The sequence below is a fragment of the Zeus faber genome (assembly GCF_960531495.2).
Source record: "Zeus faber genome assembly, chromosome: 16".
NCBI lineage: Eukaryota > Metazoa > Chordata > Actinopteri > Zeiformes > Zeidae > Zeus > Zeus faber.
The window spans coordinates 10,048,237-10,062,062 of NC_137202.1; the positions used below are offsets into that span (position 1 = coordinate 10,048,237).

The 13,826-nt window shown below is 45.0% G+C and overlaps 1 protein-coding gene across 1 annotated transcript in view; it reads left to right on the forward strand.

Annotated features, from left to right (window-relative positions):
- The window catches only part of ccdc85a (coiled-coil domain containing 85A), a gene marked incomplete at both ends in the record, with an annotated part of 25,994 nt that extends 22,126 nt beyond the window's left edge, over nt 1-3,868 (forward strand). Inside the window, 2 exons of the mRNA XM_080017061.1 lie at nt 2,518-2,575; nt 3,853-3,868. Coding sequence (XP_079873187.1) covers nt 2,518-2,575; nt 3,853-3,868 — 74 coding nt within the window. The remainder of the gene's footprint in view (nt 1-2,517; nt 2,576-3,852) is intronic.
- Between the last annotated feature and the right edge of the window lie 9,958 nt (nt 3,869-13,826).

Here is a 13,826-nt window from a genome sequence, read left to right on the forward strand (position 1 = left end):
TGGCCTTGGTAAAGCCACGGCGCATTATTTCCACTCTGCGTAAATGGTAAATCGACCGCGATCTTATATAGAGCTTTTCCAATCTTGCGACCACTCAAAGCGCATTGTCTCCCATTCACCCGCTTACGCACACATTCACACATTGATGGCGGCGGCAAAGCGTGCAAAGGTGTATACTTGACCGAAATGTTCGGTCTCTCACAGTTCAGATTAGCTCAGACGCCCGTGGGAAACGGCCGCAGATAATCCTCCTTTGTCAGCACCAAACGGAAAGCCCGCGGCGGGGAAGTAGAGGACAACCAGATCACACGGGGTTCAGATGTGTTGTGTGTGTACTTATATATTATATGATATGTGTGTACGTATTTCATATCTTGTGTGGCGTAACCCTTGACTCTGACATGGAAACGGTTTTGGGTCTCGACTAATCGAATTCAAACCGACATCGCAATTTAATAGAACACAATTTTCAAATCGCAAAGGCTGCGATTAAGATTTTTTTATTTTTTTATGTTACACAATCTAACCAAGAGGGCTGTCCAGGGCCCGCTCTCCCTATAGGCGAGGTAGGTTTCCGCCTAGCACGCCATCTAGGGTGGGGGGCGCGGAGAGGGAGCGGTCAGGGCACAATTTGCGCACCCGTCTCGCTCTCCGACGGCACCGACAATGCGTGCGACCGCGATTGGTGCGCCAGAACATGAGTTTTTAATTCATTTTACGTCTCCTTATGGAACAAAGCCGTAGGTAGCGCTGCCCCCCGCTGAGCCCCGGCGCTCCGGCCCGGACCACGGTGCGCTGTGCTCGGCGTGTGTCGCTGGCAGAGCCCCGGACACCTGTAGAGTCCAGACGGAGCCGCTTCCAGAACACTGCACCTATTGTTTTTTTAAAACCTTTTTTTTTTATTTAATGAGCATAAAGCTGTCCCTGAGTACACGTGGATGTATGTGCAAAGCATTTAAAAATAAAACCAAATATCAGAAAATGAACATTCTAAAAATATGCAGTGTTGCATATTTTTCGAATGTTCATCAAAACACAACAACAATGTCCATTAAACCACGTAGGCCCGGCCTACAGGAAAGAGCAGTATGCAATGTTGTGTTGGTCATACTATAGATGATTTATTGCTTGTGTTTAGTGATATGATGTGAAAAATAAGTAACTTGAAAAAAATTGCATACTAAATCAAAATCACAATATCGGTGTAAAGAAATTGCAATTTGATAATTTTCAATAATTGTTCAGCGCTAGTTTCAGGGTTAGTACATTGACGCACTTATTGTACTGTACTTGTGAACTCCTACTGTCTACTGTCTGAGCAATGTTGGGGCCCGTGCCCCTAAATTATTGTCGATAAAAAAACAAACAGGGTTTTCAGAGAACAGCGACGGTGTGTAATGTGCTCAGGCTGTGTGTCTGGCTTTACGGGACACCAGGTGCAACTGCTGTCAAAAGGGCAAAGAGAAGCAGATGAGGGAAGACACACACACACACACACACACACACACACACAGGACTCCAGATACAGACCTATTCAGACAGACAGGCCAACAGGCACGCAGATAGACAACCATATCCATGGTGTGTGTCACATGCACTTTGGGAAGCAGAGCATGATGGGTAACAGGAAGTGTTTCTGGGCGCTGCTGCCTTGTCGACTCTGTGACAGTGAGCGAGGAGAGCGAGCCGAGCTGTCGCATGTGGTCATTCACACCTCGCACTGAGTGTGTGTGTGTGTGTGTGTGTGTGTGTGTGTGTGTGCGTGCGTGCATGCATGCGCACTATGTTCTTGGTGTGTGAGTGTTACTGCTGACTAGTTTCAGAGACGCGAAATAGCAGGGACTCCCCAAGTCGATACTATCACGAGTCTTAGGTGGCAAGTTCAAAATTGGCATTTTTCAATTATTCCGATTCATTCCAAATTGTCACGACTTGCGATTTGATGTTTGGTATAAAGAAATTCCCATAACTCCCTGAACATTCCCATAATTCTCATTAGAATGAATGCGCACCAACTCCTGCAGTATCTCAGTTCATTAATCTTTAATTGTATCGTGACTGATAAAGTGAGTTGTCAAAGTGATGCATTTTCTATGTAAATTCTAAGTTCAACTTAATTATCAGGCTGTTAGATTAGCATATTTGTGCTTTAATCGCTGAAACTTTGTTTCCAGTCTGACGCACAGCGTTTCTATATATCTCATTTATAATGAAGAAAGTTACAAATTCTATAATAATATGCTATAAACGCGTGAATAATCATATTTTTTATTCATTCTGTAGTAGCGATAAGAAATGCCTTCTAAAAAAATACAATTTCAATATTTAATTCAATTGGGGTTTTTTTTCTTCCCTTCCAACAATAACTCGTATCAAACCGACAGCTCTGTGATCGGCTGCGAAGCTGGAACTGTTCTCCAACAAACCCGGGTGTCGACGCCCAATCGTCTCTGCTTTGCTGCCGGACGGCGGGATAATGATGTGATCATCCATCCTTTGTTTTGGTTTTTATTTCAGCCCTGATATCTGCCGGATGCTGCACCAACTCCTGCAAGAGTGTGAAGCTTTGGGACAGGTCAGGCCCTCACACCCACACACACACGCTCTCGAAGTAGAACTAGCAGCGATGGATGAGTGATTAAAGTCGCACACACAAAAGAAATGCCAAGCTTGAATAATTTAGTCTCATCCGTCAAATTTGTTCAGAAAGGGGGCGGTCGAAGTTTTTCGAAGTTTGGTTATGATGTCATCGCTGAGGTGATGGACTGAACCAATCGGTGGTCAGGGGGCGGGGGGGTTTCAGGTGAAGGTTTTATTTCTCAAAGCCATATTCAAAAGTGTTATCAACAAACTGCATGTTCCATAATTATTACATACGGGTATGTTATAAGGATAAATGGATGGTATTGATGAGATTTGTGACAAGGTGTCGGGTCTTCTTCTCAAACTGTTTTGGGGTTTTGGGGCAGTGCGTCTCAATGCAGAGATGCAGCCGCCGCAGCAGAACGTGTCGTGACAGAGCAAACCAAACGGACTAATCCTCAGCTGTGGACGACAGTTTATTTTTTTTTCCTCCATTCTGACTGATGTGAAGTAATTATATAAATAGCCGGCTGCACTGTAAATACATTACCGGTGTTTGGGATTAAACGTTGCCTCTTTAAGTTTACCTTTCCAACAGAATCCTTGAGCCTTAAGACTGGGATTAATTTCCAGGCTTTATTTCATGAATTGACTTCCTCCCTAGGAGGTAACTTGGCAAATGAGACGTGAAACATAATTTCTCTTTGAAGATATTTAAATGTGCACTGTGATGGATTTTTTTGGGTTGAATCTTTTGGGTGGGGTAAACTTTGTGTGTGTCTTGTGAGATTTTTGTGCTTATGTACAGTATGTTTGTATGCTTTCAGTCTGTGTGTGTGTGTGTGTGTGTGTGTGTGTGTGTGTGTGCGCGCGCGCGTGCGTGCGTGCGTGCACGGCAGGAGTCACCATGGCCCGACCCCGAAACCCTTAATGGTTTGGCTGCAGGGGGAGTGATGGGGGCTGGGCCGGGGGTGGGGTGGGGTAGAGGGGGCGGAGGAGGGGCGGAGGAGGGGCGGGTTAATATTTAATGACGAGGCGCTCCCTAATGGGCGAATAAATCAGCCCGGAGGCTTTACCTGGGGAGGACGTGGGCCTGCTTTCTGCTGAGCACAGAGTGTGAGAGCACACACACGCACACACACACACACGCACACACACACACACACACACGGGCATGCGCACACACACGCTCACCCAAGAGGTGGTATAGTCTCAGAAACGATCAGCTGTGGATTGTCGTTTTTTTTTTATTTGCTCTCGCTCCTGCAGCTTCGATGCCTCCTGACCACGATGTGCCCCCTGATTCCAAGCTGCTGAGACAACTCACCAGAGAGGGAGGGAGAGGACCCACGGAGGGGGGAGTCGCTGGATGGATGGAGAAATAAGTGAGACAGCCCTCGGACGGACGGACGCCCGACTAGAGGGATGAACCGACGCTGGGGCAATAATGAAAGCGCCCGACATTTGAGGACGGAAGATCCGGAGGATGAAAGGATTTTGGGGGAAGCGAGGACGGGGAAAAAACTCAATGGATGAGAAATGAGTGGGTTTAATGTGAAATATATGAGACTATGGAAGAAACTCCCTCTCTCCCCCTCCTTTCCCCTCTCTCTCTCCCCCTCTCTTTTCTTCTCTCTCTCTCTCTCTCTCTCGTCTCTCCCTCTACATCCCTCTCTCTACATCTCTCTCTCTCTCTCTCTCTCTCTCTTCCGCCCTGTCCCTCCCTCTCGGTCCCTCTCCCTCTCCCCGTCCGTCTCCCTTGCCCTCTCTCCCTCTCCTTCCCTCTCTCTCTCGCCCTCCCTCTCGCCCTCCCCGCCTCACTCTCTCTCCCCCGCTCTCTCCCTCTCCCTCCCCCCCTCTCTCACGCCTCACCTGCTGCTGCTGCTGCTGCTGCTGCTGCTCTGCACTTCTTGTGACCCCCCCCCCCCCCCCTCGCCCCCCACATTCCGACGGACGGGAGACGCCTCAAACTCCTGCATTGCCAAACGAGTGGAAGAATGAGAGGACAAAAGAGAGGAGGGAGGAAAAAAGTCCCGCGTGAGAATATCTGTGTTTTGCCAACAAAGTAGTCCTACCTCTTAAGATTAGCGAGAGCGTTAGTTAGAAAAAAACACAGAGCTGGACGGAGGGACAAAGTGAAGCGTTCGCGGTAGAACTCCATAGCCGCGTGATATCGACACCTTCGTGGAGAAATGAAGCGCCGGGGCCGAAATTACAGCCCCGACGGGAGTGAACGTTCAGTTTGAGCGATCCTGAAAAGGTTTCATCAGAGCCATGAATTCTTTACCGATCAACTTCAGGTAGCACATTATTATTATTATTATTATTTATTTATTTTTATTTATTTTTGGGGTTTTTTTTCTGACAAAATTGAAAGAATGGAAGCCGTGAACCTGAACTCGACTGGAAGGTTTTTGTTTCTTTTGTTTCTTTGTTTTCCAGCTTTGAGGCATTGAGGGCGCTGACAGTAGAACAACATGCCATCTCCATTCCATTTTTTTCAGTTATTTTTTTCGGAATATTTACACATTTTGCTACTGTGCGCCCCTTAGGGGTTTCGTTTGAGGGTGCGGTAACTGACAAAAGGGGCCACAGAGAGGATCCGTGGAATCAAACGGAAAAAACGTTCGACACGGCCGAATCGGCCGAATGATCGGAAACGTGTTTTTTGGAGAGGGCGACGGGCGTTGCTTCTCTTCCAGCTTTCGTGTGAAGCTCCATCCCGTGTGCTGACAGTGTTACAGTGAGAACTCTTTAACCCCATGTCAGAGTTTCCATGTGGTGACCCGCCCCCACTACCCGTGCGGCTGCACCGGTCATTTTCAGTGTCACCCATGGATCTCACTGCTTTGATTCTTTCAAGCAAAAACACGAAGAAAAAAAAATGCAGGAAATTCTAACTCCCAAAATCATCCCCACAAATTAGCTGGGGACCCTTGGGATATATCGCTTCCTCGTCAACAACCGAGTCTAAATGTTCTGTTAGGGCACATCCTCTGTTTATGAGAGCGAGTGCAGACAAGGTTCCCGATAAACAACAGCATTTATTTTGCCCCCTTGTGATCGGTAGCGCAGTATTCAAAATGCACATTAATTACTCATTATCAATATTTTTGTTGACTTCAAATTGCTTGTGGACATTTATCTTGATCTCTTCAGAAAAACAATTAAATTAATTTAGCGAGTAACACGCTCTTCTTTATGGATGCCCGTGAACCAGTCTTTGGTACTTATTACAGTGCATTCTGGGTAAATGTAGACCTCACGTTCACCCTCGCAGAAAATGTGTTTCTCTGTCGATGCGCGTAAGTCGATTTTGCATACGTACATATTGCAAGCGGGTAAGCGGGGCCCACAGAGGCTCGCAGAGAGCGGCTGAAACGTTTCGAGAGTTCTGCGTGTCGGCTAAATGCTGATTAGTTGAACCAAACACCGCCACATGTAAAAAACAGAGCGAAAAGCAGAGTAAAGATAGAAGGCACCAAAGGACGGCAAACCCGCTGAAGAGGTTTGAAGAGTGAAACAACTTCTCCTGTTGTGTTTTTGGTTCAATCTTGGTTTGGTACCTTGCTGTAACAAAAGTTCTGGCCATATCTCCATATGCACATGTAGTGGAACCATCAATGGAGACGCATAATTCCGATTTTGATCAAATCCTCCTTAGTGTGTAAACCATTTTCAGCTAATTCCATTATTCACTCTTTCAATGTGGCATCTGGGACATACATGTAACACACATAACATTATTAGCTATTTTTCCACCCACGTTTTTGCAACAAATTCTTCCGGGCAGACTTTGATTTATACCAAGATGTCGAATGTAAAGAGTTGTGTTTGTTCGTTCAGGTCGTGTTACCTCACCCCCACTTTGCCACTAGAGCCAAGAAAGATGTGCTATTACAACAAGATGAATGGGTGTGCTGAAAATGACATATTAAGCAGTCCACACATACACACACACACATACGCACACATACGCACACATACGCACACGTGCACGCACACACACACACACACACACACACACAGACACACACACACACACACTCACAGAAACGTACATGCACACATACAGTACACACAATGCTCTCCTAACCCCTCGCTGCATAACATCTTCTCCCTGTGATTTTTAAGATTTCTGGTGGTCATAACAAAACAAAGATAATATAGTATATAACAAAATAATCGTTAATGTTTTTTGAAAAACCTTAAGAGTAGTATATCTGCTTAGTTTTATAAATATATAATACAACTTTCATTATTTTTGATGTACTGGTATTATATAAATATTATATTCAGAGATGTACGTATAGGCTAATAAAGTGTCTTTATGTAAGAAACCTCAGATGAGTGTGTTCAATTGTGTTAAAGTGCAACTTTTGCTTCTGCAACATGAAAAATGAGAACCTTATGCACCCCACTTATCAGTGGATTTCATTATTAGATCAGTGGTTCTCAACATGGGGTCCCCCAGAAAAATAATTAATAGTTAAACTCACCATTATTTCCAATATATCCATTATACACCATTATTGGCACCATGACAGAAGGTACAATAAGTTTTGATCACAGTTTCTCTGGTAACTCCCGAAATATAGTCTCGACACCAAATCAATAGGCAATATGCTGAGGAGAAAGGATTTGGAGAATAATATTACTATTATTAGAATATTAGTTTCCCCTCCTTCCAAATAAGAAAATCTGAAGTTTAAACCTGGCTAGGAAGCATGCACAGACCAAATTTTAAACGCCAGCACTAAATGATCTCATAAAATGTACTTGTACATTACCTGCTCAGAGCCGTGGAGGCATTTCATATTGTCGCACATGCTGTGATGTTCCTAAATTAGGACTCCGCCTCGGAGTGATCACCAGGTCCATAGTGATGGAGCATGACCACCAATGTGCTCTGTGTTGCTGAAACTGGTGTAAAACCATCCCTCACTGGAGTGTGACAGGACACTCCATAATGTGCCACGCAGCTACGTCTGCAAGAGAAATACTTGCAAGATGGTGTGTGTGTGTGTGTCTGTGTGTGTGTGTGTGTGTGTGTGTGTGTGTGTGTGTGTGTGTGTGTGTGTGTGTGTGTGTGTGTGTGTTTAAAGGTTTGCTGTTAGAGGAATGAGACAATTTTCATATATCTTATTTATTCATTGAATTTTCTTATTATTCTCTTTGTTGTTATTACTGTACAGTAACTGTGTGCTGGCCAGTGTGTGTGTGTGTGTGTGAGAGAATGAGAGAGAGGTTTGTAACACTGCTCTATATACACACAGTCCAACAAAATGATTTCTTGGTGGCTGTCTGCCATGGGAAATATTCCCCTATTATGTATTAACTGGGGATGGCGAGATAACAAAAAAATTTGAATATGTGCCACCCACACACACGCGCACACACACTCAGTTCAGCCTTACTCAGACAATCTGACACAAACACACACGCACACACACACACACACACACACACACACACACACACACAGTCGTGAAGAAAATAAACTGAAACTACCATTACGTCCCCTACTGTTATGGTGTCTCTTTCACTGGATGTTGTCACACACGCACGCACGCATGCACGCACCCACACACACACACACACAACTACCCACACACACACACGCACACACACACACACACACACACACGCGTTTTCCTGCGATCTGCATTGCAGCAGCGGCACGTCGCCGGCAGCTCTTACCTGCAGGCGTTGTCCGCGTGCTCAGAGCCCCGTCCGTCCTGATTCCTCGTCTCATGGTCGAGGTGCATGGGCGTGAATCTCGGACCTTTACCAGTCTCCTGGTAGGCTCGGGATATCGATCGAGGAGGGTTTTTAAGACGCGCTGACTAAGGCTGTTGATGTAAAAATAGCATGGAGACACATCGTGCCATGAACAGGGACTGTGAGCTATTGTGTGAGATGCTGTCTGGGCCCCGAGGAGTTGGAAGATATTTTCCCTTTTCTAAACCCTGATGACGGAAGCTGGCCTGGAATATCAGAATCTGTTCCATTTGGCCTGGAGCATGTTCATTTCACTTGGTGTGAGTTTGTGCATTATTGTACACAATCAGACTGCATAATAATCTGAGTGGTAACTGAGGTCGGGGTTACTCTAGGGTTAGGAGTTAGGGTTACTCTAACCCTAATGCTAGTTGGTGGATATCACTTTTCAGAATATATGAATATGAATATGAATACAATAATATGAACATGGGGAACAGTGGGTAAATTATAGTTCTAATCAAAGCTGGATTAGAGTTCCCTCCTTGATTGCTCTAATATTTTTACTCCCTGTACAGGGAAGGAGACACATGGATGCGAGCGCTGGAGGGACACGGAAATGTCACAGTGTGGAGAAGGTGAATTAATGAAGGATGTTGCTGTAACGCGCCTTTATCCCCGGCTGAGTTCATGTGCTGACCTGCACCGCTGATTTGACACTGCCTCTCCATTTCAGCAGTTATTCAAAGCGCTTATGTATATGCAATTATCTGGCGTCTTTGAACACAAAAGTTGATTTAATGATCAACTTGGAAAATTATGAATAACATCAGTTAACTGGTGGTGGCATTGCTTTTAGAACGCAAAAAAAACCTAAAAATGCATTGAAAGGATTATATTAGTGAATAGCGTAGTTACCGTCGATAGTTATTATCTCAGCTTTCTACCCGTGTCTACGAACGGAACACACACGCTTACAGCTAAGAAACAGGAGCGTCTTAGAGCTCGCCACACACACGTGTGCGTTTTCACATGTTGGGTGTTGCTCGGTCTGCTCTGACAAATGCGGTGTTTGCCGCACAGACCTGAGTATGCCGGTGTTACAGTATCCCATAAACATTTCTTCCCCACACGTCCGCTCACGTCTGGGACAGAAGCGCCAGTGGGGGTTGGGTTATTACGAGAACCTCCCTCGGGTGATCACCAAACTACCGCGTGACGGTATACGAGGCGCCCAGCGGGATGCAGAGCGTTTCAGTTGGATTACGCGATCCGACGATCAGTCCCGTGAGATCAGACAGATCCGGTCCCTCCTCAGGGAACCGAGGTTGCCTGGGCGACCTCAACGTTATTATGTCCTGCAAACTTATTCAAGCTGGGGAAGTCCGAGCTGAAAGTGGTGGCCAAGTTCCCAGAAACAGGCAGAGAGAAACAAAAAGACGAAAAAATAAACCAACACAAAGAACAAAAATCCGCAAATAGGCGACGGATAGACATGCACACCAACCTGCTTACTCACTGCGAGTTCAGTGTTTTCATCTTGTGTCTGCTTCCCTTCAGACATTATGTTTTTTATTTTTCAAGCGTTATGGGCACATTATGGACACATTACATAAAACATGATGTAACACACATGTGGATGCACTCTTACGTATGTGTGCGCACAAACGCACACACACACACACACACACACACACACACACACACGCACATACGCACGCACGCACGCACACACACACACACACGCTCTGATCTTTCTGGCTCATTGACCTTGCTTGCTATTACATACAGTAATTGTCTACTGAGCTGTGCACAAAAGCCAGCCAACACAACCTTGTTACCGTGGTAACAGACTTAAACTTCTCCCTCTCACATGCTCGGCGTGATGTGATTATTACTCTTTTTACGGGTTTAGGTTCAGTGGACGGGTGGCACTAATCCTCCAGATTAGTCAAACTAATCCCAACCCTCCCACCCCCCATCCCCCCAAGAATGACTGTGGCGTACATGAGTACTTTGAAGAACTTACCACCAAAACATGCTCTTTTGGAAAAGATACAGGTCTGGCAACAAAAGCCACACTATCTGTATTCTGCGCGCATCGCTTAACAGGCAGGATGTTTGGTGTGATAAAATGTAAAAAGGCATATTGTTTGGAAGAATTGGGGACCATGGAGGTGAAGCCTGAGTGGTGAACAGTTTAGGTGTGACTTTTTCATTTCGTGGTGCACCACTGAGGGTGTCACCTTAAAAAAACATCCTACTGGTGTCAAATTGGGATTTATCCCATTAACTAGTAGAGGTAATACATTTTGCCATATATTATATTTGTTTATTCTATTTGAAACGGCGGAAGTGTTCAAATGTAATTAAGTAGGTCCACGGACTGTTGGCAAAGCGTTGAATGTTTAGCGCCGGTGGCTTGCACACACTGCGACACGAAAAGTCAAAATACCATGTCTTCAAAAGTTCCTATTTTGTCATGAATGCACCGGCATCCTCACGTTTCAGAGGGTGTTTTCAGAAGTTGGAAGAAAAAAGGATAGCAGGAGGACCCTGCCAACAAGCACTCACGAGAGCCAGCAAAAGTTCTGGAAAAGTTACATGAATTAATTTTTTGGTGTTTCTTTTTTTCTTTCAAGATTCATTGAAAATATATACAGGTATTCGGACCATATTTGCACGTTAAAGACAGGTAAGTTGCTTGCAAGCAGATGATTTGATCATGTTTTTTTTTTTTGATGTGAGTATTGACCACGTAGCCATGTAGCCAAAGAAACGCCGACCAGGAGCATCCGATCTTCGCTGCAGCCTATTCTACTAGATGTTTCTATTTCTTATTGTGTCTCGGTTGTCAAGGCACATCAACAGCAGACGTCGCCTGCAGAGCTGCATTTGGGAGCGTGCTGGTTGGCGTAGGTTTGAATTTGATTTAACGACGCCATGGTTTGATTTAACCACCACAGACTCTGGTGATCCTTCACAGGAATATATGGGTAAAATGAAATGAAATGAATTCTTGAACTGTAACATAATCTTCTAATTGCGAGGGTGATAATCCTTTCAGGGCTCGTCTGGTGAAAAAAAACGAGGGTGTCCCGGGAGGCGGTGATGATTCAGTCCCTCTTTCTATCCTTTTTTTTTTTGTTGTATCCAAGGGATTGGATTGCACAGCCATCAGGAAATTTGCCATTTCGCGTCGCTAAATGAAGCGCCGAGAGGCTTGGGAGGGGTGAACTGGTGGCGAAGCTCGGAAACAACTGCGGATCAACTGTGAGGTTTGGTGATCTTCAGGTGGGAGTGGGGATGGAGAAGACAGGAGGTGACATGTTCCTTTACCCGAATACACTGACTGGACTGACTGACTGGACGTCAGGGATTCACACTGCAATCTATGGCTTCCAAACAGTATTCAATCAATCCAGCCTTATCTGTTCCGCCATCCTTAAAAAGAGGAGAGGCGTCAAGTTGGAAATGTCCCAAAGTCTAAGTATTTGAGTCTCTCGCAGCTCCTTCAAGTGTAGCGGCATCCAGTACGACCACAGATGTGTTGCTTTTTAAGTCTACTTTTTGTGCACAATTCCTGTGAAATGAAGTCCAGATATGAACACATTAGTATGTATTTATACAGTATGCATTAACGGACCATTAATACGTACAATACTTTATATTGTGCATGCTGGTGATCTTCAGGACAGTGCTGTACAATAATGCCTGCTTTGAAAATGCAATATATCCTTAAATCAGTCATTCTCTAGGTGTTTCAGAGCTGCTGTAGATTCTGGATTAAGTTTTGATGAATGTAGTTGAAATAAAAACGTAGAACAAAACACTTCACTTTCGTTCTTGCTGTGGAAAACATTGAGATATGGATGCAGAATTAAATATATTTTAATGACTCAGGCGACCTTGAAGTAAACAGGAAAGTGAAGCGGGGGAGGGGGAGGGGGGGGGGGGTTTGAAGAAGCGTCTTCCACCTTTATTTCTTTCTCATCTCTCAGTGGCTTTCTACAGCGGCACTCCCTCAGCACCAGACACCACCGGACCTTTATGCAGGGAGGAATTTTTTCATTGTGTGTGTGTGTGTGTGTGTGTGTGTGCGTGTGTGTGTGTGTGCGTGCGCATTTGTGTGTGTTTATGTGCACACAGGCATGTTCGTTGCAAGTGCGTGGGGTGAGTGTTTATTGAATTTGGTCTGTGTGGATGTGTTTGTGTGTGTGGACGCACAAACACATCCTCACATTCACACACACACACACACACACACACACACACACACACACACACACACACACACACAGAAAATTTCTAACATGAACACATGGACACTCCACATGCTAAAAAACACAGTCAGGCATCCATACTGATACGTGGCTGCAAAAGCGTGGACAAACAGAAGCACTGGTAGGTATGTGCGTGCGCGTGTGTGTGTGTGTGTGTGTGTGTGTGTGGGTGTGTGTGTGCGTGCGTGTATGTATTGTGAATTGTTTAAGAATTCAAATCACAATCCTGGAAATGTCACTGTGAAGCGGATAGAAAAAGGGGATTGTTGAAAAGCAGAGAGGCAAAACAAGAGGTGTCCTTATTTGACACACACAAGGACAAAAAAGTGTCGGTCCCCAAGAAAATGTTTCAGAGCAGAGAAAGCAAAGCAAACAAACTTTTAAATGTATGTTTTTAATGTAATGTTTGTATTCTGTAATCTGAAATATTGCTGCTAAAGTTAATTTGACAAATGACTGTGTGTAGATTGACAATAATACACATTGAAACGCCTCTTTTGTCAATTTGTCATGGTGAATACTACCCCGCTTTGCTCTCAATGCAAAGCTACTTAATAGTTTGGGGACTTTCTGTTTCTTTATGACTTTTTTCAAACACGATGCCTCCCGACTCCCGACTCCCACTTTCGACAAAAGTTGAAAGTTGCGTTGCCTGCACATCTAATCGCTGGTGATCTGATCATTGTTCTCGAAAAAAGTGCTCCACCTTTAACCTAACCTCCGTGCGGATGATCCCTCACCCACGACATAGTAAAGGTTGTTGAAGTTGTATGTTTGCTCATTAGCGGGAACACATAAAAGAGGCCCCTACAGGATCAAGAAGAGAACCGACAGCGATCCCACTCCTCAAATTCTTTAATTCTCGTGCTTAGAGCTTTGTTCGGAAACTCATGGTGTTGCCCATCCCTGGTTGTTAGCGGTGAGAAGATTATCCCGGAGTGGCAAAACACGGCCGCCAGGTTCCCATGGGTCGCCCCTGCTAAACGCTATCAACAAAGAAATCATTACCTCATCAAAATGCCGTTTCGTCCCCGCTAATCTCTTTTGATAACCAAATAGCAATTGCACGTATCCAAAAATCTAACACAACGCTGATAACAGTCGCTGATAAATGGGCGAGCCGGAGTCTGTAATCTCTGCTGGGATTTGAGAAATGAGAGGAGCAGCACTATTTACTCAAAGCAAAATGGATGAGCTCACATCCCTCCGACTCTCCGCCATTATTGGCAAAACAACGCG